Genomic DNA, 26,812 nt, shown 5'->3' on the forward strand with positions numbered 1-26,812 from the left:
TGAACTTGTGAGATGAAAATTGTGTGCCATTTTCTGTGACTACTGATTTTGGCAATCATTCCATGGAGAAAATCCTTCACAAATCCTGAACAGTTTTCATAGTTGTTTGTTAGTAGGTGTGTAGCTGAACTTCAATGAGTATAAGACCAATGTCAAGGAAAGTTGCTCGTGATATGGAACAGGGCCAAGTGAACTTTAACTGTGGAAAATGTATGTAGAGATTCCAAGAATTTTAACATGTCAGCAGCACCATGAGTCCATATGGCAAAGATGTCATCAATGTATCTAAACCAGACCAGGGCTGAAGGCTTATGGATCCCAGAAAAACCCCATCTAAGCAACCCATGAAAAGTGTGGCATAGGAAGGAGCCATCTTGGTCCCCATGGCTGTGCCCCTGATCTGTCTGTATATCTGCCCTTCAAAAGGTACTGTAGTTACTGGTAAGTATAAAGTTGATTAAGGTGAGCAGGAAGGATGTCATAGGTCTGGAATCAGATGGGCACTGACTGAGGAGATATTCAGCAGCAGACAGACCATGTACATGTGGGATGTTGGTATAGAGGGAGATGGCATCAATGTGGCATTTTTAACATAGGAGGGAAGTCTTTATACTATGGATTACATGTTTTGATCAACTAAGGCAGATATATGTTCAATGGGTGCTTTGAAGCCAGCAACTATGAGATGGCCAGGGTGATTGTGTTTGTGGATCTTAAGAGGATACCCCCATTGCTCAGGTGCCACAGAGGTAGATTCATTGTCTGCTGAGAGGATAATGATAGAGTCATCAGCTTTTAGGGAATGAAGGGCCTGGAGTTCTACAGAGGATAGGTTAGGGTCATGTTGTAGGAACCTGAGAAAGGGCTGTGAAGCAATGTTGGATGTGAGGAATTCCTTGAAGACTTGTAAGGGATGATTTTGAGGTAGTGGTGGTGGATCAAGTTGGGATTTTAGTCAGAACTGCTCAAGGGAGGGTTCAATATTTTGGTTGCTGTTGGAATGGTTGTAATATAATGTATCCAGTTGACATTACGTGTGAAGGAAAGTAGGTCCTTCATCAATAAAGAATAATTAAATGCAGGTTTAGGGCTGAAAGTGTTATTTTTGTTTTGAAACAGCTGCTCAAAATAAATCTACTCCTAAAATAGTGTAAAACATCTCAGATTTATTTTATGAGCATAACATGGAGTCATAGGAGCAGTACATACGTGGCATACTTTACTACTAAAAAATCATCCATAAAATACTCAAAAATTGTCTAAGGCCAAAACTGTACAATCGTACATAAAATAAAGAGAATGGGAGCTGAAGGCATCATGAAATCTTTCAAACAACTCATAGCAGCTGCAGACCCTATGGCAATGAAAATGTAAACAAATTGTTATATGCAAAATTGTACATTACAATGGACCTATCTACATGCATGGAAAGCAGTGCTAGAAATTATGTAGGGGTAAGATGTTGGTTGATTATATAGTGCAGATAAACAAATGAGTGGACTAGCACATAAGGTAGAAAACAGACAACAGTTTGAACAAGATAGATGATAACAATGACTGACAAGGGAGTTCCATAAGAAGGAATAATTGCCACTTGGGCTAATACTCATATATCAATGAAAATAATCAATTTCTGAAAACATAATATAATTGGATAGATAAAAAATCTACTCATCAAGTGGTGGCAGGTATTAAAGTTTGCAAGCTTTTGGAGCCAGTGGCTCTTTCTTCTGGTAGAGGGGTTGAAGTGAAAGAAAGAGGGGTGAAGGAAAAGAACTAGGGAGGTTTAGGAAAATTGGTAGAGTTCAGAAAATTCATGCAGAACCTTGGGCCAGGGGAGGCTTACCGAACAGGATGAGAAGGGAAGACTAATTGTTGGGGGCAGCCCTGTGTGAGATTTGAATGGAAGACTAAAAGGAAGTGAATAAAGGAATAATTGCTGTGAAGAAATGCTGAGATCAAAGAAATTAATATAAATTAAGGCCAGATGAGAGATGAGAACCACAGACATGTTGTAGCTCCAGTTTCCACCTGCAGAGTTGTGAGAAACTGTTGTCTGGGGGAAGAACACAGATAACATGTGTGGTGAAACAAGCACCGCAGTCATAATTGTCATATTGTAGAACACGCTCTACAACAGGATATTGTGTGTTGCTAGTATACATCCTAAGGCTGAGATGAGAATGGTGATGTGTTACTTTAAAGAGTCTGCATCTGAGCAAATATGTTTGTGTTGACTGACAAGGCTTATGGGAAGGAATGTTTGACATGGAAAGGATAGCAACTGTCAAAATGTAATTACTGTTCTGTATTAGCAGGTTTAATGTGAACAGAAGTGTTAGCTGACCTTTGATAAGGATGAGACCAACATTCAGGGAAGTGGCTTGGGATTCGGAATAGGGATCTATCACATACAGTGCATGTAGCTTTCTGCTCTTATTAACTCATGCACGATACTTTGGCAGTAATCTCTGTTTTGCATATTATCATATCTTCCATGTTTAAGCTCTCAGGTTTTAAAATGTCATCCAGTGCAGCCCCAACAATCAGTCTTTCCTTCTCATTCCATATGGTAACTCTGCCCTGATCCAGGGTTTTGGTAGACCTCTCCAAACTCTGTTCCTTTCCTTAAGCCTCACCACTTTCACTCCTCTTCTTTCCCCTCTCACAATGAATGTTATATTCAGTATTTTGTGGTTCAAGACGCTATTTATGCATCAGCATCTCTTTAAAAATTATGTTGTTGGTAAAAGTTAAAAATAATTAATGAAATTTGTGTGTTTTTAAATTTTTGTTCTGCTCACAGAATGCCCCTTCCCTCACCCCCTCTGGTAGTATGCATTACTGAAAGTTGTCAACATTTCTAAGGGGGTTCTAAAAGGTATTTTCAAGTTTTGGGTCCATCATCCACATCATTACCTCTTTAAAACATCTGTTGTCAATGTAAATCAATAACAATTAAAAAAATGTGGTGGACGTAAAGTATCTCCCCCTCAACTCACTAATACATGCTGTTGAAAATACATTAGTATTAAGAGGGTTAAGAGAAGAACACTGTGTTCTATCCAGTGGAATCTTGGTTCTGTTGTCACTGGTTTTCACTGTTGTTTCATTTGTTCTGCCACTGCATTCTTTACAGTATTTGTTGCCATCACACTTTCACATTTATCACTATCACTTGTTTCAGTAGTAATTGTTGTTCAGTTATTTGGATGAGTTTGGTTATTACATGGTAGTGTATGTGATGCTTGTGGTGAAAACAGTTCAAGCTTTACAATCTGCAGTTACTTCATGTTCATATTTGAACAAGTTTTGCTATAAATGAAAGTGTACATGATTTTCATAGTGCTGATGGTTCATACTTTTCAGATGTAAGATTTTTCATATCACTCATTAGGAAATTAGTGTTTTGTTAAGACTATTTATATGATCACTTAACTTTTCAGTTTCATCACTACAGTTTATGCACATCCTGTTTTCTTTCTTTCTTTTGTTCCTATACAAGCCACGATCTTCAATCATAGAATAATAGAATCACATCCACGGCTTATGTTCAAGTGGCTAGTGTTGTTGCCTCTGGATCATAGGGTCCTGAGTTTGATTCCTGGGTGGGTTGGGGATTTTCTCCACCCAGGGAATGAGTATTTGTGTTGTCCTCATCATCATTTGGGAAAAGTGGTGTGGCTGTCTGTGAAAAGATTGGAAATTTGTATGGGTGCTGATAACATGCAGTTGAGTGCCCCACAAACCAAATATCATCACCATCAACAATAGAATCACTGATGGGATTCATTGGAATAGGAGAAGAGAGCTAGTGACCAGAACTGTTAAAACTCTAAGGTCATGACTGTAAATAAATGGGAAAAATTGAATCAATTTTTTGTTGAATGCGAAAATGAAGGGTGGGAAGATCAGCAGCAAATAATTGCATGAATTCTGAATCTGGTAAGGGAAGTTAGTAAAGTTGCATGAATTTCATGAAGAATGCAGCAATGCATGATCAGAGAAGATAGTGTGCAACACTACCTGAGGTAGAATAGTTTCTGAATCTGAAGGGACAGTTAGAATATTTGAGAAACTTTATATGAACTGACAGTAGTGGTAAAGTTAGTACAAGACAGAGTTTGACCAATAAGCATACTTAGATCTATCTTCAAAGTTGAAGTAAATTCGTGATGTTCACACTAAAAATTAACATATAATTTGAAAATTGATTATTGGTATCTTGTTCTGTAAGTGCTTTTTATCAGCGATGTTAGAAATTGCACCTCATGAAGGTAATTATTGGCAACCATTTCTGTTTCTTTGTAATACTGAAACTTTAATAATTGGATTGTCTGATTGATACTGTAGAGGCAATATAGATGATAGAAGTGAACCAGCTGGGACAAAAAGCCAAAAAAAGTGCAATTGTTTCAGTGAAATAAATGACCAAAAAGGGGCAACACCAGGACAGTTAAAAGTCACAAGGGCATATTTATGAAAGTGATTGGCAGACTGAAAACATTTATAACGCAGATAGTGAAAAACTTGTGCACCAATGAACAGTTGACATGAACACACGAGAAGGCATAAACTTTCCAGTTTTGAAAGAAGGAGCATTTGGTCTGAAAGTACCTAATATTAAGTGCTTCCATGTGCCACATTTTGTTGAGTATATTTTCTGTACCCATATTACAAATATTTTACATTCATTGAACATTTTCACAGATAAGAAATGTATAAATTATGTGATACTGGTAGTGAAATTGATCCTCTAGAAAGTCTCATCAGTCAGAGGAATTTTCTGATATGTATAAAATACAGTATGTAGAATTTTCATGTGAATGCTTAATGGTACGGTATTGAATTAAGTGTTTCATGTATGTTCTTACCTATTCCATCATGTGTTTATTTCTCACCAGTAATATGCATTACAGATTGACTGGAAAAAACTGTTCATGAATCTTGTGGATGACTACCATGAATCAATTGGCGAGCAATTGGTTCAAATTTATTCCACCGAGTATTTTGATTATATTTTTCAGGATTTGGCAGATAGAGCAGAGAGGTAAGCATAATACTTTAACTTGGAAATTACATTTCGTATAAAAAATTGTAGTAATTTATTGTTCTCTCTCTCTTTCTCTCTCTCTCTTACACACACACACACACACGCACACACACACACACACACACACACACACACACACACACACACACACACATATACACAGATTATAAATTCTATCCATATGTCACACTTTTGGGAATTTACTCCAAATTTTCATATTTTGATGGCTGATAATGATATACTCATCACATATTGTTTTGTTCTTATTTATTAATATTATTATTTTTAGTGATACTAGTGGTAATGATGTTATTGTTATTCTTAAAAACATTAGAATAAAATATAATATTATTTTATTAATGGAACACAGTCATGAAATCATCAAATCTGGAATACATGCATCTTCGGACAATTTCGATATTAACATCTACAAAAAATACTTAGATAAGCTTATGGCAGTAAGAATCATGTGAAAAAAAGGGAAGGAAAACTGGAACTAGGAGACTTCAGTGCTAGAATAAGAATGGAGAAACAGAAAGAGAGTGACAAAGGGGACAGATATGACACATGTAGTTAAAATAGTTTCTTTAGTTTCTTTTTTGTTCCTTCTTCTCTTTTTTTAATTGATTTGCAAAACACATAATATAAAGCACATGATGGAGGTCAAACAACAGACATGTGAAATAACCAGAATCAAGGACAGCAGACTACTTTGGTAAAATATGCTGACAAGCAATTATGACTAATGCTGATCTAGTCATACTGATAAATCTAGGAAATACACAAAAATTTGAAGAAAGTCTGATATAAAGACATTAATTCATTAATTATTTTTTCATATTCTGTAAATTTCATCAAGGATGATATCTTTCAGGGATGTGGAGTGAGTAAAGGTAGGTTATCATTAACAAGAGATAAGCAAATCATAAAAACTTAATCTGTATACTTAACTAAAAAGGAACTATTGCTATACCATTTAATGCTATTGCTGCTTATGCCAGGCAAATTTAGTCAAGTAAATTTAAAAAAGAAATGCTATAAGTTTGGAAAATAAAATAAATTGCTGCCTCCTCAGTTACATTAAACTGATGCTGATTATCTGCTATTGTTAACTTTTTGTTTACTTCATTACTCAGGTATTTTTCAAAGAAAATAATTATCTACATCTGTAAGCATCTGCGTCCTCTTTGTGATACTTTACTTGTCATGTAGCATTACAACAAACACTACTACATGCCATGTAGCTAACAGAACTTTTCAGTTGTTGAATTGAGCTAATCACATAATTTGCAGAAAGATTAGCTAGTGAATTATGTCTTTAATTTGCTTTTGAACTTGTTGGGATTCACAAATTCTTGCTTTATTTTAGATGGAAATTTGATGAATACCTCTACACCATACTACATTACTTCACTCTGAAACTCAGTAAAGGATACAAAGTCTACATAGAAATTATGTACATGTCTTGTGCTCTTTGCATCACAGTCAAGCTGAACTGATTTTTATTGCAGCAATGAAGACTTTCACTAACTGTAATGCAAAGTGTGTCTAAGAATTCCCAAATCCTTAAAAATTGTTTTTCCATATGTACAGTTATGTTTTACATAATACTCTTATTGGTCAGAACTGCTGAATAAAGATAATTACATTAGATAACAAGGAGCAAAAACATGCTAAATTAGCCAAAACTCTTGTGTTTGCGTAAACACTGCAAGAGATGCTTCTAAGGACATAACATGCTGAATTGAGCCTCTTTATTAAATTATCCATGATTAGAGGTACTTTTTGTACCAATTGATTCATAGTGATGAGATCTTCCAGGATGCAGAAAATGTCAGAAAAACAAAAACACACAATAAATACATACAATAAGAGTCAAATATGCTAATGTATCTTTTACAGATGCCAGTTGTAATTATTGTTATGGATGTGGAATGAGTTAAAAAAATTACACATATGAATTGGATTTAAAAAAATAATAGGAATTTTTTAATTTTGTGGGCTTAACACATTAGCTTTTCAATTTTTTTAAACTTGTCGGTACACATGTTCCTGGTGCATGTTTGCATTTTCAGCTGTTTTGAATATATAGTTTACTGTTGACAGTTGTAAAGGTTATATGTGTTTGTGAGTGCTAAGGGAATTTTTACTTTCAAAAAATATGGGTCTAAGAATTTGCATTACATTTTTCCTTGAAAAAATGGAGTAAAGTGCAGCATCGCATCTATAAAGTTGACTGTGGTCTTCGGTGAGTCTAATATGAGTAAGACAAAAGTTTATGAGTGATATAAACATTTCAGAGAGGGATCAAAAAGATGTTATAGATGACATCTGCCCTGGATACCCTAAAATATCATTTACTGATGACAGTGTGGAAGAAGTAAAGAAAATGGTTCTGAATCACCATCAAAGAGGTTGCTCACGATGTCAGCATATCATTTGGCTCACGTGAAGCAATTTTTTCAGATGTTTTGGGCATGAAATCTGTAGCAGAAAAGGTTGTTCTGAAATTATTGAGTTTTGACCAAAACTGACATCATGTACACATTGCCCAGGAATTGCTGAATGAAGTCGACAATGATACAGAACTTCTAAAAAAGGTTATAGCAGATGTTGAAATATGGGTATGTGGGTATGACATCAAAACCGAGGACCAATCGTCCAAATGGAAACTGCCTAAAGAGGCAATACCAAATAAAATTCAACAACATTGATCAAATGTGGAGGTTCTTCTCACTGTTTTCCCAGTGCATCATGAGTTCCTCCCTAATTGTCATACGGTCAATAAGTACTGCTACCTGGAAGTTGTGTGCCTTTTGTGTGAAGCAATCTGAAGAAAGTGACAAAAATTGTGGAAAAACAACTTGTGGAAATTTCATCATAATAATACTCCCATTTACACATCAATCCTTGTTCATGATTTTTTGGCAAAAAACAAAATCATTATGCTGTCTTAGCCACTGTATTTGCTGAACATAGCCCCCTGTAACTTCTATCTGTTCCCAAGATGTCATTTTGGCACCATTGATGAGATAAAAACTGAATCACTGAAGGAGCTGTACATCGAAACTAAAAGTGAGTTCCAGAAGTGCTTCCAAGATTGGAAAAAGTGCTGGAACAAGTGTTTTATATCTGAGGGGGATTGGTTTGAAGGGGAAAAAATTGATGTTGATAAAATAAAGATTCTTTAGGAAAACAAAAATTCCTGTTATTTTTTATCACACCTTGTATTTTCATTTGTGAGGTAATAAACACTAAATAGAAAAATCATTTTTAAATCATTTATTTACAATGATCACGTTACTGCACTGGATTTGTACAAAAGTTCAGTTGTATTATTACTTGCATTATTTGATATGATTAGTAACAAACACACTCACACAACAGTTGCTTCTACTAAGAAATTCATCAGTCATGTAGGAATTGGCCACCAGTAAATCCTTTAGGCTCCTCTTAAACTAAATTTTATTGGTAGTTAAGCTTTTTGTGGTTGCTTGCAAATTATTGAAAATGTGTGTTCCTCAATAATGGACACCTTTTGGGACCAAAGTAAGTGTCTAAATCTTTATGAAGATTATTGTTATTTCTAGTTTTGATTCCATGGACTGAACTGTTTATTTGAAGAAGAAATATATTTTTAATAACAAATTCCATCTAGAAATAAATATACTGGGAAGCAGTATTAATATCCCTAGTTCCCTAAACAGCCCTCTGCAGGATGTTCTTGAATTCACATCACAAATAAGTCTTATTACAATTTTTTTGACCTTGAAAACTTTAGCTTGGCTCAATGAATTATTCCAAAAAAATCCTCTTTGACATTATGAAATGAAACTAAGCATAGTATTCCACTGACAACATTGATATTTGGTGGTATTTATTTATCTCCTTTCTTAAACAAAGACTTAATATCAGACTGTTTCAATCATTCAGGAGACATTCCACTGATAAATGATTGGTTACACAGGCAGCCATTAATAAATTCAAAAGCACACTTTTAAATGGACTTTGTTTGTATTTTATTATGACCACTAGATTTTTTTTCAATTTAAAGATTTTATTGTGGACCTAACATCTGCTGGGGTAGTGAGGGTCATATGCATATTTAGTGAAGTTGTGTGTAACATCTGATTTGAGCTACTGCATAGGAGAATTAACTAATCCGGACAACCCCATTTTTTCAGTAAGAGTTAAAAAGTTTAGCGGCACTGCACACATCTGTTACCAATGTGTCATTAACTGTTAATGCTATTTGCCCCTCTTCATGGCTAGTTATACCAGTCCACTCCTTCTCTATATCCCATATTGTCTTTATTTTGTTATCCGATGTGATTATCTTTTTCTCATAATGCATTTGCTTGGGTGTTTGTATTGCTGTTTCTAACACTTTGCAGGTTGTCTTGTAATGTGCTAACACTGTTTCTGATTGACAGATAGAGTTTCCTTTTGGTTTCACAAGGTACATATATTTCTGTAGTTATCCATGCTTTCTTCATAGATTTTTGTCTAATCTGGGTAACTTTCAGTGAAAACAGTATTTGAATAATGCAAGTACATTATAATAAAAGTGTTCATATCATGAGCACTGTATACATCACTCCAGTTCATGTTTTTGAGGAGTGTCCCCAAATAATCAATTTCTGGTTTACTGACAACTCTCTTGAATTCATTCTTAGTAGATTTTACATCCCTGTCAGTATGAACATTTACCAAAGGAACTACATGTCATGGTCTGAGAGACCATTGACTATTGGTTTTGTAATATAGACCTTTCTATAAATATATTATCAATAACTATTTGTGAGCAATTAGCTACCCTAGTTGGGATGTTTATGGTAGGAATTAAGTTTAATGATACTGTAATAAATTCTTACTGGGAGAGTTTTTAGGAAAATCCATGTATCATCACCAGCAACCACTATTTCATTGTTTTTGGTTGTTAAACAGGCCAGTAGAGCTATAAGAATCTTTTCGAACAGATTAATGTTACCTGCAGGTGCTCAATATGCACTTTCTATTTTGAAAGATTTATTATGAAATTTAACTTCTGTTGCACTCACTTCCATGTGCTACTCTAGGCAAAATTTATGAATGTCTGTGTTCTTAAATTTATGACAATTCCTGATGAATGTGGCAACTCCTCCTTTCTCCTTTTCTGCTTTACAAAAGTGAGATGCTAACCTAAACTATGTAACACTTAACAGATCTATACCAGTGGTCACACAATATTCATAAAAGCAGATTATATGGTCCAGGTGTGATGACTCTAATAGAATTGACTATTATTAGTTTTTTTTTGGGGTAATATGTTTCATCACACGGCTTTGGCTCTTTATAAGCAACCCTGTTCTTCTTCTTCTTGTTGCACTTCACTGTCTGCCACTTGTAGTTTGATACTAATTTCCCAGGTACTTCATTTGGCATATCTTCATGGGAAACACAGCCTACAATTAATCTACATGAACACATGTCTTTGGTTCTTGCTTTTTGCAAACACACAACTCTGATTTGGTTACTAGATTCGGATTAATTTTATTTAGTCCTAATATTTCATTTTTCATTTTTCCTATGTTGCTCTGCAGTTATTTAATAATAAAGTCTTTTAAGTTTACTGGAGTTTGTTATTCTGTTGCTTCTATGCTTAAAAGAGTCACATCATGTCCAAGGTTAGTTGTCATCCATGAATTTCAGCGTCACTCTCACACACTTTTCATGTAGCCAGAAACTGGAACTAATACATAAGATGCCTCTGATAATATGCTTTTCACATTCCTTACACATTGAACTGTTGAACTTTTGGCTTTTTGATGTGAACACTCTGACATTGCACTGTTTCCTTCATGCTATCAAATGAACAAGAACCGACTGTTCAGTCATAAACATCTCTTTCTTCATCTGCAGCACCATGTACACTAAATATATCTTCAAGGTCACCTGGCCTCTGTCTTAGAGAGTTCATCTGAATTGCCATAGAGCAAGATGTGCTTGCTTTGGACCCAGGTTTGACCAGTCTCGATGAGTTTGAGGAATGGCTCAGTCAGAGTTAGGCTGACTCCATGTTAGTTTCAGTGTGTTGCCACAATGCATCACCCCTCTCACCAAAGCATATGGGTGTGCTGCCAGATAGATGTTTTGAAGTAAGTTGTCAATGAATATATGCTTCAGTTTAATTCTGTCATCAGACTCACTTTTTGCATAGCAGCAAAGTATATTTCATGGACTGTTCTCTTTACTTTCATGCTTCATTAGTTCACAGTATTTTCAGTATTTGCCACATGATACATATTTTGATACATTGATTATGAAAACATTGTAAAATAACCATTACATGTACAAAGTGAATATTTCAGATATTTCATTGTTCATAAGTTACTTCTGTGCTGTAAAAATGGTTCTTTTTATCTCTATGTTTGTCCATTACTGTCATGTAAAGGTCACTGCTTGAAATGATTCCACTCCCTTATTTCATTCATCTACAGATGTTTATATTTTTACTACTTAATAAAATTTCAGAATTGTACACATAATTTTGTTCTTTTGTTTATGTACCTCCTAAGTATAGCTCTGTTTGCTATTGGATCACTCATGAAAGGTTGTAAGTTAAAACAATTTGCCAAGTGCAAGTCTTCAGTGATTGGACAACAGTTTACAAAATGTGTATACGCTATTAAAGTAGAAATTAGCAGAAAAACAAACATGTATTCATCATGAACCTTGTAGCATGACATCTCAAAATATGTTATGAATAATAAATACAATTTAATCATATCTGGAGAGTTACATCTATCATTCAATGTAAAAGTTTGTCACAGGACCCGAAAACCTAACCTATTGTCATTTATCCAAAGAAGTGCTTTCATGTTTCATGAATACTGACTTTCATAGGCAGATGTTGTCTCTTATCAATATTTACAAAAGTTTTACTCACTGACACTGATGTTTGTTACAGTGAGCATCCATTTGCTAAAGACCTGAGTAATGCTCTTTTGGCCTATGCAGCACAGAGACTTGTTGAAGATCTTGTGGAACCGCACAGTTTATGTGATCGTGAAGCATACTGTCAAGATGTTGCATACAACCTGATGTCACAAGCTGCCTCTTCAGCATACCTTCGAAGCTTTAGTGCTGAAGACCTTAGAAGAATGGAGAATCGTGCCAGAGCAACATTCACACTCCTCAAAGATACTTTAAATGATGAATTTGAGAAAGCAACATGGCTTGATCAAGAATCCAAAACAGAAGTCTTTGAACAGCTAAGAAACATAAGCCTTGCACCATATAATTGGGAAAGCTTCCTGCTAAATAACAGTTACCTGGATGACTATTATAAACAGGTAGGATGTATTACATGTATATATTTGTGCCAATATTTTTATATTACCTACATGTAAATTTCATGTTACTTATCATGGGGCATTTTTGTGTCCTTCTTAGGTTATCTAAGGTTATCTATGGATTATTCAAGATCATTTATGGAAAGTATAAGAGTATATATTTACTAAGACCATGGATGAACATGGACAATGAGGAAATGGGTGTAATATTGACAAATTATACATCTGTAATGCAGATCTCTTATTGAGATACTGGTAGGAATAAAGGTAGCAGATCACCATACAGCTGAGGCTTTGAATGTTTCATAGGCATGTAAACAAGACTGAACATGTCATTAATATTTTAGTCAGTGTTTTTCTTCAGATCTAATTATTACACATACATTTATACACACAAATACACCTGTACTACTACACTGTCTTATCTACTTTGTGCCAGTTGGCAACACTTCCCTTAGACAATGAACTCTATAGTCAACACTGCCTCCATTATCATCATCACAAGTTGCTGGACTCATTCTGAGCATCATGACCACATGAAGCTAAGGTCTCCAACCTGGATGGTTACCAGCTTCACCTAGAGCCTTGTTAAGAGGTAGACTGGAGACTTCTCAATTTGATTTATGCACCTGCTACCCCTTCAGTCTTGTGCCTTGATCTTTCCTTCCATTATTATTTTCTCCACCTTTTCTCATAGAATGGCAAAGAACTGGGGAATTTTTTGGTTGATATGAGAAGAAAGGCGCCTGGAGATGCTGAGTTGCTCAGTAATGAAAAAATTAGTTCATCTTTCATTCCATTTTATGTGCAGCACCGAAGCTCAAATATGTCAATACACTGCTTGTCTCTGTCTTTAAGGTTCTATGTTCCTCAACAGTAAAAGAAGATGGAAAACAAGAGTGTTTCAAGAAGCCAGATTTTTATACAGTTTGTTATCAGTCTTTTTTGCCAGATCATAGTGATCTTCAGACGCTCACCAAGCATGATCCATCTACTTATCTCATCTTCACAACATCTTGGTCTCAAATGGTTGACCCAAGATACACAAAAGAATGTGCATGGCTTCCAATCCGTTTAATCAACCTGTGAGTTGGAAATGACCTCGTCAATCATTTATCATGAGTTTGGATTTGCCAAGATTGATGTCTAATCAATAAGACAGGCTAATGTCCTTTACTAGGACAGAAAGTTCATCTTCACTTCTGACCAAGAGCATGGTGTTATCTGCAAATCAGAAGTTGTTAATAGTTCTTACACTACTTGAGATGACATTAGTCCAACCATCAAGAGCTTTCCTGACAAGTTTGGTATGGTTATTGTACATTTTTTATTTTATTTCTGTTTTTTATTTTTGTTGTGGTGTGGTAGGGGAGTGAGAAGGGGAGAAGTAGGGCACAACCCTGTCTTACATTTTTGATATGCTGAAGAAATCAGACATGTCAGTATTTGTCTTCACAGCTGTGAAGAGTTCTTATCAGTGCTATCAAATGTGGTGGGACATTGAACTCTGCAAGCACCTGCCGCAACTTTTCCCAGACAACATAGTCAAATGCTTTTGTATAGTCAAGGAAGCAGATGAACACAAGAAATAGAACTCTTGCAATTTCTCAATTACTTGTATTTTGAGGATCAGTTCACAAGATCCTTTTTCATCAACAAAACCTGCTCATTTTGGGATATGAGGCTGAATGTGCGGGTTCAAAAACTTGTTCAAGATGTAGAGCAAAATTTTGCGTGTGTGAGGTATGAGAGCAATACTTCTATTTTTACAGCAGTTCCTGATTGGCCCTTTCTTATGCACAGGGATGAAGAGAGACTTTGACCAGTCTTCCGGCCACTTTCCATTTTCCCATATCTATTTACACAGTGAATTCAGCACAACAACACTTCCTGCCCCATTTCTTTGATCGTTTCCCCATATATATCGTCCAGATGAGAGGATTTACAATTTTTAAGATGTTGAATTGTGTTCTCTATTTTCCTGTGTAAGATTTTAGACCCCATTGTAAGTTGTTTAACTGCTTGATCATTGGTCATTTTGTTAATTCCAGAAAACAACTTTTCACAGTACTGAGGTCTTCCTTGTCTCTGATAGGGTTGCCATTCTCATTGTCTACCATCCACGTATGAAGGTTAAATCCACTGGTGATGCTGCAGAGTTTCTTGAAGAGATCACATGCTTGATTGCAATTATGATGTTGTTCTATGTGAGAGTGCAGTGGAAATGATTATTACATAAGTTAGGAGAATCCGATTGGCATGTGTGAGGTCAAAAGCAGTTTCCATGGAAATTTAGGCATTCCAGGCAGGATGTGGAATTCCCAGATCAAATGAGATGACATTGTGATCATTCGAAGTGGAATTGTGGCTTGCAGTCTGTGGAACACTGTAGTGGGACTGGGAAGTAAGGTATTACAGCATTACCCATGTAAGGCTCTTGTATGTATAATACACTCCTGGAAATTGAAATAAGAACACCGTGAATTCATTGTCCCAGGAAGGGGAAACTTTATTGACACATTCCTGGGGTCAGATACATCACATGATCACACTGACAGAACCACAGGCACATAGACACAGGCAACAGAGCATACACAATGTCGGCACTAGTACAGTGTATATCCACCTTTCGCAGCAATGCAGGCTGCTATTCTCCCATGGAGACGATCGTAGAGATGCTGGATGTAGTCCTGTGGAACGGCTTGCCATGCCATTTCCACCTGGCGCCTCAGTTGGACCAGCGTTCGTGCTGGACGTGCAGACCGCGTGAGACGACGCTTCATCCAGTCCCAAACATGCTCAATGGGGGACAGATCCGGAGATCTTGCTGGCCAGGGTAGTTGACTTACACCTTCTAGAGCACGTTGGGTGGCACGGGATACATGCGGACATGCATTGTCCTGTTGGAACAGCAAGTTCCCTTGCCAGTCTAGGAATGGTAGAACGATGGGTTCGATGACGGTTTGGATGTACCGTGCACTATTCAGTGTCCCCTCGACGATCACCAGTGGTGTACGGCCAGTGTAGGAGATCGCTCCCCACACCATGATGCCGGGTGTTGGCCCTGTGTGCCTCGGTCGTATGCAGTCCTGATTGTGGCGCTCACCTGCACGGCGCCAAACACGCATACGACCATCATTGGCACCAAGGCAGAAGCGACTCTCATCGCTGAAGACGACACGTCTCCATTCATCCCTCCATTCATGCCTGTCGCGACACCACTTGAGGCGGGCTGCACGATGTTGGGGCGTGAGCGGAAGATGGCCTAACGGTGTGCGGGACCGTAGCCCAGCTTCATGGAGACGGTTGCGAATGGTCCTCACCGATACCCCAGGAGCAACAGTGTCCCTAATTTGCTGGGAAGTGGCGGTGCGGTCCCTTACGGCACTGCGTAGGATCCTACGGTCTTGGCGTGCATCCGTGCGTCGCTGCGGTCCGGTCCTAGGTCGACGGGCACGTGCACCTTCCGCCGACCACTGGCGACAACATCGATGTACTGTGGAGACCTCACGCCCCACATGTTGAGCAATTCAGCGGTACGTCCACCCGGCCTCCCGCATGCCCACTATACGCCCTCGCTCAAAGTCCGTCAACTGCACATACGGTTCACGTCCACGCTGTCGCGGCATGCTACCAGTGTTAAAGACTGCAATGGAGCTCCGTATGCCACAGCAAACTGGCTGACACTGACGGCGGCGGTGCACAAATGCTGCGCAGCTAGCGCCATTCGACGGCCAACACCGCGGTTCCTGGTGTGTCCGCTGTGCCGTGCGTGTGATCATTGCTTGTACAGCCCTCTCGCAGTGTCCGGAGCAAGTATGGTGGGTCTGACACACCGGTATCAATGTGTTCTTTTTTCCATTTCCAGGAGTGTATATCCAAACTCAGCTCCTCTGACAAAGTGAACAGTCTGAACAGTCACCAGCTTACTTGTCATATTGTGAACCTGCAATTGAGGCTGTCTAATGTGTATTGTCCATGTCTTGGCTTCAGGTGAACAAGTCTTAACAAGTCACCCAGATCTTTCACATAATTAGGTAGACTGTCACATCAAAGCAGATTGTGATCTAAATCATCAGGTAAAAGAAAAGTTATTTCCTTATCCTGAGGTTGTGGTAACCTTGTAAGAAGGTGCAGCTCTACAGGAAATATAGTAACATCTTCCAGAACACCCTAATCTTAGAATTAACTCTGTGTAACTGTATAGGTTTGCAGGATCATGTTGCTTAACAGCTATCACATTAAGATATAGAGGCCAGGGTTCTTATGATTCTCATCTGAAGTACATAATTACCAGAACTCAAAGTCACTTCAGATTTTGATGTTACTTTTCCTTGTAGCATATTCTCGTCAACAGTGTTAATAGAGCCTAAAAGGGATTCTGCTTTGGTGAAGTACTTTGACTGTTGGTTTTGGTAAGCCTTTTCACCCCAAACATGTGCCAGAACCAAATATGGTGTTGACAAGCACATCTTCCAGTTTTATGACTATTCTTTCAGTTGTCACTGAAGCAGTGCCGAGTGTAATATTTATTGCCTAATTTCACAAGCTGCAAATAATGACATTTGTTGCTAAAAAAGATCTCATCTACATAACCCACTATTCCATGGAATTGTGCCATAATGAAGTCTTTGGTTCTCATGGGGAGACAAGCTTCTTTATTTCTGTGATTGATTTTCAAGATGCATAAGGCCCAACTGATCTCACCATGCAATTATGGGATGCCAATTCCTCACTCTGGTTCAAAATGATTTTGGCATATGCTTCTTCCTGCCTTTGGTAGAACTGTTACATTCCATAATTTGAAGTGTTTCATCAACTTCTGGTGCCCTTGTAAGGAACTTAGCTACATTCATTTTGTGCAAGTGCAAACAAGGAGGCACTTATAAATTTCATATAAACAAATAATTTACCTAACCAAGTAGATATTCTCAATGCAACAACACATAAATGTCAGCTGTGGACAAGACTATCATCAACATTATCATTATCATCATTAGACAGAAGCCATGCTGTTTAGCATGGAAGTCATTCTGCTGGAGACACCTTATTACATTTTAGCACAGATATGTTCTAGGATGCTACAGCAAATGGATGTCAGGAATATTGGACTGAAGTTCTGTGGATCATTTCTGCTGCCTTTCTCATAGACAGGTGTGATCTGCACTCTCTTCCCACAGCTGACCACAGCTTTTTGTTTCAGTGATATATGAAAACTTATAGTTAAAAGAGTACCCACTGAGGGATAATGGTTTCCTCTACACAGTGTGCTATATGAGGCCTCTCTCATAAGTGGACCAGTTTATTGCTCAACAATTAAAAGCAACTGTTATGTTAACAATGAGTTTCTTCTTTATCATCATTCCTTATCAACATCTTTCTCTTCTTCTTCTGGCCTCCCACATCTGAGTTAAGATAAGCCTTCTCTTTCTGACCACTGATCTTACATCTGAGACTTAGAATGACCTTCAACATGCACTGAATATGTTCCTATCATTTGTTATTGTTCTATGGAGCATACCGCATTCTGCCTTTTGTGGGTTTCCTTAATTTTTCTCTCTCTAATGCAAACTTTTAACTTCATTTCTAATATTTTCAGTTATCTAAGATCTTTATTTTTATATGACGTGAACATTAATAAAACTGACAGATCGCAGGGACTGATTCCTGACTGGAAATGGAGGAAAAAAGGTCCTATGAACATGTGTCTGGAAATGCCTCATTGTCATGGTAGATGGTGCTGATGAATAACAGTTCCTTTGACCATATGCCATGTGTTTCTTATGTTTTGCAGGCTGTGTGACTGATGCAGCATACTGTAAGCAGCAGAATGGTCCATTATTCTTTTCGGGAACAAGCCGATGGTGTTTGTGTATGCCCAAGTAGATGAAAATGGTCGTGAGTCAGAGCCCAGTCCTCCAAATGTTGTGACCGAGCGGGGTGGCACAGTGGTTAGCACACTGGACTCGCATTCGGGAGGACGACGGTTCAATCCCGTCTCCGGCCATCCTGATTTAGGTTTTCCGTGATTTCCCTAAATCCTTTCAGGCAAATGCCGGGATGGTTCCTTTGAAAGGGCACGGCCGATTTCCTTCCCCGTCCCTCCCTAACCCGAGCTTGCGCTCCGTCATTAACACAAATTTCCTCCTCCTCCTCCTCCTCCAAATGTTGTGTACACAATGTCTGCTGCCTCCCTGCATGTTTGTCTGTCTGAAAGGATCCATAATCACATAAACCACAAAAAAGGGCTTGAAATGTTGTGTACTGTGGTTGGTGTCTGTGAGGGTAATTGTTTTGGTATAGCTGTGCACCCTTTTGACCATTTCCATCTGCTTGGCCATACACAAGCACCATCTTGGCTTGTTCACAACAAGAATACTGGACCATTTTGCTGCTCGCAGTACGCTGCATTAATCACGTAGCCTGCAACACACAAGGAACACATGGCACATGGTCAGAGGAACTTTAATTCATCAGTATCATCTACTGTGGCAGCAATACACTTTCAGACACATGTTCATAGGACCTTTTTGCCTCCGTTTTCAGTCAGGAATCTGTCCCTGCAATTTGGCAGTTTTATTAATGTTCATGCCAAATAAAAATAAAGATCTTAGATAACTGAAAACATTAGAAATGAAGTTAAAAGTATGCAGCAGAGAGGGGAAAATCAGGTATAAATATATGTTTAAGATTCACTTACTGTAGGAATTTACAGTTGATAATGATAACCTATGTCTGATTTTAAATGCACTGAAGAAAATGAGATTATATTGTCCGTGATGCAGTGTGTCACACTTCATGATGCTATGAACTCAAACCGAGGCACAGAATCATATATCATTGGGAGAAAGAGTGACTGAAGGTATGAGATAGTAAGTAACAGTCTGTGTAACTGACTATGTAGATGTATCATAACCCTTTACAATCACTGAGGTGAGATGAAATCTTCATAATATAACTCTAATTCTGATGCTACCATGACATATGGGATCTTTCGCTCCACCAGGAGGTTCCATTGTAATCTACCATTGTCAGTATGACAGTATGCCACATTTTAGTTGACTGGCTTTCATTTGCTCACCAGAGGGCACTCATATTTTTATGGATTTCTGATTAAAAGAAGATTCCTCTCTCTCTCTCTCTCTCTCTCTCTCTCTCTCTCTCTCTCTCTCTCTCTCTCTGTGTGTGTGTGTGTGTGTGTGTGTGTGTGAGAGAGAGAGAGAGAGAGAGAGAGAGAGAGAGACATTGTGGCATCAGACAGAGAACAGACACACATCCAGAGATTTAAACATTTTAATGACTATTATTTCAAACTTTTTGTATCAGTTTGTGGTTCAGTTTATTTTTTTTCTTCTTACTGTATTTTAGTGTGGGGAATTATTTATGTTATGAGTTTTATTTTTTCTGACATACTGAAATTAAAGGTTTTATTAGTTTTGAAGTTCAGTCATCCTTGATAATTTTTTACATCCATTAGTAACAATGATGCTGAGCATCATAAAGCCACAAGACAACAATAATATTCTCCTCCTCCCTCCTCAATTTTCAGTAGAGTCACTTTTCATGGTCATACTCATCTAGAGATTAAGTGTACAACAGTAGACAAATAACAGTTATTTACCACATTTAATGACCAATCGCTCCCTCTTCTTTATAATAGTAGTTCTCCCAAAAATTTTATTATATTTTTTTCTTTATTTACTACCTGTAATACCATATTTTCATTTTGTGTTCATGACACTTAATTTTATATGCATGGGCATAGCATTAGACAAGTTTACAAGATACATAAAAGAAGATGTGTAATCAATGGCAGTTAAAGTTAACAAGTAAACAATAATGAAAGCAAAGAACTCACACAAACACACAGAACAGTGATAATGGGATAAACCTCTCTCGTCTTTGCATACAAAACTGATTTACATAAATAGGTAGAATGAAAATGTCCTTCAGGATAGCATCTGTGACAAGGCAGCTACCAAGAAACAATAATAAAAGGTTTGCTCCAACACTTCCCCTAAAAGTTTGATTTTAACACCACAAATGTTTATCTCATCATAACTAGTAAATTGTTGGAATTGTGTGAACAATAAATTTTGTGTGAGGTTGCAGCAAAGTGCATAATGTAAAATATAGTAGACCTGTCTAGTGCTATTGTACACTCTGAGTTTTATGTGTGTAATATAATGTTCCTTGGTTGTTGTGTTCGATGTATTTTAACTGGAAGTACAAATATAGATACTGGCACTAAAGGTCTTTTACTCACTATTACTTATTCAACTGTGTCAACTCTAATAGGTTATGGGCCCAGTGATGCATTTGGAATAAGTATATCCATACTATAGTAGTGAGAAAGTATTGGAAAAGTTCCAAGTAGTGCACTTGTGTGAAGTACAAGCTATCCTTACAAGATGTATGCAACTCTTTTGTATTATTCGTTGGTATTATTCTTTATGTTAAGAAAGATCAAATTTATCATTGAAATGAGCATGGCACAAATTCTGCAGATTGAAAGGCTCATGGGTCACAAAAACTATGCAACATGGAAATTTGCAGTAGGAGCGTATTTATCTTTGGATGACCTATGGGACAATGAAGTCTACAGATCAGTATTATAAGGATAAGAAAGAAAAATCAAAGTTGATATTACTGGTTGACTCAGTGAATTATCTTCACGTTGAAAAAGCTGTGACAGCAAAAGAAGTCTGGGACAAATTACAAAAGTGCATTTGAGGATGGAGGTCTTACAAGGAAAGTAGGATTGTTATGTGAGTTAATTACCACTCAGCTGGAAAATGCAAGCCATGTCAAACTGACTGAGAAACATTGGGTTTGAGATCACTAACGAATGTATAGGGATACTACTGTTGGCAGGACTGCCTGAAAGGCATGTGCTTATGATTATGCGGCTGGAAAGCTCAGGTATACCGATAATGGGCGACAGTGTTAAAGTGAAAATCCTACAAGATCTAAAGAGTACTTCAAGCTGTCATGTATTGGAGAAGGGAACTGCATCTGCTCTTTGTTCAAAAAACAAAAGGAAGAGATCAGTGAGGTGCTATAGATGTCAGAAGAAGGGGCATATTGCATCTCAAGTGCACAGAAAAAGTAAACCCAAGATCAGACATGCAGCAAAAGAGTTATGTTGCTGATAGACCAGAGAGAGGGACCAATAATAGAGATAAGGCACTCTTATGTTTTAATTCTTTTGGAACTGTGGTTAATTGTCATCTGGAATGGATTTTAGACTCAGGTGCATATGTGCATATTGTTAAAGACAAATCTCTTCTTTATGATGTTATAGATGAGACTCATATTGGAATATCTACTGTTGATGGCAGCAAGCTCCAATGTCATGTGGCTGGGAAACTAAACCTACATGTAAATGTAAATGGTGAACTCAATATGGTTATGTCACACGATGTTCATTATGTAAAAAATGTTGCCACTAACCTACTGTCTGTAGGGGAAATTGTCAAGAAGGAAAATACAGTTACTTTTGACATGCACGGAGCAAGAGTAAACAATGAAAATTTTGAAGTTATAACTACAGCAAGTAATGAAAGTGGTATTTTTGAGTACCATTGACAGTAAACATAGAAATGTTAGTTATTCAGTATACTCAGCGGAAGTTTTTTATGGCACTGCAGACTTGGACTCCTAAATAGAAAGAGTATGTCTTTAATAAGGGATATGGTAAAGAGAATACAGAATTATCCAGGGACCCTTGTGAGATATGCATAAAAGGAAAACAAGTGACACTACCTTTTAAGACTAGTGAAAATAAATCTGCAGAGGTCATACAGATGTGTGGGACCTGATGGAGTGTGACTCCATAGATGGGAGTTATTATTTTCTTACACTTATTGATGATTATTCATGATATACTCATGTTTATTTTCTTAGTTCCAAATACCAAGCGAGTGACACTTTTGAGGAATATTGCAATATGGTCAAAAGGTGGATGGGAAAGAAGATTAAGATCATTAGGTCTGATAACAGAAGAGAATATATTGACCAGAAATTGAAGACACTTCTGGCAAAAATGGGAACCAGGCATCAAACTACCATAAGGTACAGCCCATCTCAAAATGGGGTTGCTGAGAGGGCTAATAGGACCATTGTCGAAAAAGCAAGGAGCACGATAATTGATGCTGGATTATCAAAAGATTTTTGGGCAGATGCAGCATCAATGGCCTTATATTTGAATGTAAATTTGGATGTAAAAACAGCATATTTAAATGGGAAGTTGGAGGAGGAGATATATGTCATTCCAACAAGAGAAGTCATGAAAACCAGATTGGAAAGGGAAAAGATTTGGCATTTGCAAAAAAAAGTATTTATGGACTTAAACAGAGTGGACATTGCTAGAATTGATGTCTACATAGAACTCTAATAAATATGAATATGAAGCAATCTAAGGCAGATCCCAGTATATACTATACAAGGGGAAGAGAATGGCAATATGGGTGGACGACTAATTTATCCTGGCTGAAAATGAAAGCCAAATGAGAATTTTTAAGAAACAGCTGCAAACCAAGTTTAAGGTGCATGATTTGGGAGAAGTTAAACATTATTTAGGCATGCAGATCACTAAGGATGAAGAGACACAAGAACTGAGCATAAATCAATCATCATATACAGAAAAAAAATTTTAAAGAAATTTGGCATGAGTGATTGTAAACCCATAACTACTCCAATGGAAGTAGCAGTGAAGTTAAATATAAATGATATGGATGTGGAATGTGATAAGAATGTTCTATATTTAGAAGCAGTAGGGAGTCTGTTATATTTGTTTCAAACGTCACGACCTGATGTTGCTTTTGAAACCAATGCAGTGAGCAGATATTGCAGAGACCCAAATGGAAAAGCACTGGAAAGGTGTAAAAAGAATATTCTGATATCTAAGAGCAACTTCTAACCACAAATTAAGATACCACAGATAAGGTAGTGCAAAACTAAAAGGCTACAGTGATGTGGACTAGGGGAGTGAATTGGGAGATAGGAACTCCACTACTCACTGCTGCTTTAAATTAACGGGGGGCCTCATTTCATGGTCCTGTGAAAAGAAAAAGACTGTTGCATTGCACACCATAGAGGCCAAGTATATGTTGCTATCTTACACCACACAGGAAACATTGTGGCTAAGAACATTAATATGTGAAATAGAACCCAATTCAATCGTGGAACCTATAACAATCTTCTGTGACAATAAAGGAGCCATTAACTTAGCTAAAAATGATGTCACTAGTGCTACGACAAAACATATTGATATAAGGTACCATTTTGTTCAGGACAACATAGAGCAACAGAACATCACTGTGGACTACCTGCTCACAGGAGACATGTTGGCTGACCCTCTGACAAAACCCTTGGGCAAAGAGAAGTTTGAAAAGATTGTGGGGCTATTTGGTTTATCTCATGAAGGCAAACCACAAAATATATGTTCAAAGGGGGTTGTTGGAATATTGTAAACAATATATTTCATGTGAGATGGTGGCAAAGTGCGTCATGCAAAATATAATAGACCTATCTGGTACTATTGTACACTCTGAATTTTATGTGTGTAATATAATGTTCCTCAGTTGTTGTGGTTGATGTATTTTACCTGGAAGTGCAAATTTAGATACTGGAACTAAATGTCTTTCACTCACAATTACTTATTCAACTACACTCCTGGAAATTGAAATAAGAACACCGTGAATTCATTGTCCCAGGAAGGGGAAACTTTATTGACACATTCCTGGGGTCAGATACATCACATGATCACACTGACAGAACCACAGGCACATAGACACAGGCAAATAGACACAGGCAACAGAGCATGCACAATGTCGGCACTAGTACAGTGTATATCCACCTTTCACAGCAATGCAGGCTGCTATTCTCCCATGGAGATGATCGTAGAGATGCTGGATGTAGTCCTGTGGAACGGCTTGCCATGCCATTTCCACCTGGCGCCACAGTTGGACCAGCGATCGTGCTGGACGTGCAGACCGCGTGAGACGATGCTTCATCCAGTCCCAAACATGCTCAATGGGGGACAGATCCAGAGATCTTGCTGGCCAGGGTAGTTGACTTACTCCTTCTAGAGCAAGTTGGGTGGCACGGGATACATGCGGACGTGCATTGTCCTGTTGGAACAGCAAGTTCCCTTGCCGGTCTAGGAATGGTAGAACGATGGGTTCGATGACGGTTTGGATGTACCGTGCACTATTCAGTGTCCCCTCGATGATCACCAGTGGTGTACGGCCAGTGTAGGAGATCGCTCCCCACACCATGATGCTGGGTGTTGGCCCTGTGTGCCTCGGTCGTATGCAGTCCTGATTGTGGCGCTCACCTGCACGGCGCCAAACATGCATACGACCATCATTGGCACCAAGGCAGAAGCGACTCTCATCGCTGAAGACGACACGTCTCCATTCGTCCCTCCATTCATGCCTGTCGTGACACCACTTGAGGCGGGCTGCACGATGTTGGGGCGTGAGCGGAAAACAGCCTAACGGTGTGCGGGACCGTACCCCAGCTACATGGAGACGGTTGCGAATGGTCCTCGCCGATACCCCAGGAGCAACAGTGTCCCTAATTTGCTGGGAAGTGGCGCTGCGGTCCCCTACGGCACTGCGTAGGATCCTACGGTCTTGGCGTGCATCCGTGCGTCGCTGCGGTCCGGTCCCAGGTCGACGGGCATGTGCACCTTCCGCCGACCACTGGCGACAACATCGATGTACTGTGGAGACCTCACGCCCCACGTGTTGAGCAATTCGGCGGTACGTCCACCCGGCCTTCCGCATGCCCACTATACGCCCTCGCTCAAAGTCCGTCAACTGCACATACGGTTCACGTCCACGCTGTCGCGGCATGCTACCAGTGTTAAAGACTGCGATGGAGCTCCGTATGCCATGGCAAACTGGCTGACACTGACGGCGGCAGTGCACAAATGCTGCGCAGCTAGCGCCATTTGACGGCCAACACCGCGGTTCCTGGTGTGTCCGCTGTGCCGTGCGTGTGATCATTGCTTGTACAGCCCTCTCGCAGTGTCCAGAGCAAGTATGGTGGGTCTGACACACCGGTGTCAATGTGTTCTTTTTTCCATTTCCAGGAGTGTATGTCAACTATAATACAAATAATGCAAATGTTCTCAAGTTGCACCTTAAGTGGTTTTGTGAAAATGCCTGCCCTGTGGTACATGTGCAATGTACAGTTCATCTTCCTGAATTAGTTTATTTCTAATACAGTATACAGATATAATTTGTATTATATCTCTCTTACATATATGTATACCTTGACTCATTCCACATCCTTGAAGGTTTTTCTTTCAGGGTGAGATCTGCAAACATGATGAGTGATTGAAAAACCTCATACTAAGTGGAAATGCACACCAATATACCTTGGGCATGTATGAAATTCACAATGCCTCACCAACTAGATTTCATTTGGATTGTCCACTGATAATCCAGGGGGCTTTTGGTAGTGAAATTTCAGAAGAGAAATAAGCCAACAATATGAATTATTCTGCAGCTTCACTGACAGCTACAAACTCAGCTTCAGCTGTTGAAAGGGACTCACAGGCTGGTTACTTACTGGCCTGGCATACTACCCTACTGTTATACTTCAAGAGAAGTCCACTTAGAGAAAATGCTTCAAGTGCTCCTGACAGTTCATCAGTTCTGTAGCTAAGTCGCATAGACAATTTCTCTTTGACATATTTTAAAATAAGTTTAACCATTGGCCAGTGACAATTTTCTGACTTCTCCAGAACTGTCACATAGCTTACAAAACGAAACTGTTTGGATGTCTTGCCACTGTCAAATACATCAAGCATCCCACTGCTTCTCCATAAGGAGTTTGACTGTTCATACATATGAACACTTTGACATACAGATATTTCTTAGTTGGAGTTCCCACAGAATTTGCTTCTGCTTTATTAAATCAGCATAAGCTGCTTGACTGATAAAAACTGAAATATTGTTGTGATCTTTGGTCAATATACTCACAACACATCCAACAGCTTCCACTGTATTTCAAGAATTTCAAGAATTTCAAGAATTTTATTCACCATAGATCATTTTACAACGATATTGGCTTCGTCATACAAGATGTACTAGTACATACAGAATAACAAAATAAACTTCTGTCAATACATTATAAATACATTTGAAGCATGGCAGTGTACCAAATTACAAAGGATAGCTTTTAAAAGCTAACACAACAAGCTATCTTATAATCTAATATAATATGGTATTTTATTGTTTATAGTATAAACTTTGTAATTACACACGATTAACCACAGCACAAAATAATATGTTTGACTACAGACAACTTTTACATGCTTATATTCTCCTCAGGCATCTCAAAGAATTCTTTAATGTCATAGAATGGATGATCTGACAGCCAGCTGTACCACTTAATTTTAAAAGAATTT

The 26,812-nt window shown here is 38.2% G+C and overlaps 1 protein-coding gene across 1 annotated transcript in view; it reads left to right on the forward strand.

Annotated features, from left to right (window-relative positions):
- LOC126191206 (uncharacterized) overlaps positions 1–26,812 on the forward strand; it is a 307,035-nt gene that overhangs the window by 210,682 nt on the left and 69,541 nt on the right. Inside the window, exons 9-10 of the mRNA XM_049932000.1 lie at positions 4,920–5,050; positions 12,003–12,387. Coding sequence (XP_049787957.1) covers positions 4,920–5,050; positions 12,003–12,387 — 516 coding nt within the window. The remainder of the gene's footprint in view (positions 1–4,919; positions 5,051–12,002; positions 12,388–26,812) is intronic.

This window comes from Schistocerca cancellata, chromosome 6 (genome assembly GCF_023864275.1).
Source record: "Schistocerca cancellata isolate TAMUIC-IGC-003103 chromosome 6, iqSchCanc2.1, whole genome shotgun sequence".
NCBI classification, from domain to species: Eukaryota; Metazoa; Arthropoda; class Insecta; order Orthoptera; family Acrididae; genus Schistocerca; species Schistocerca cancellata.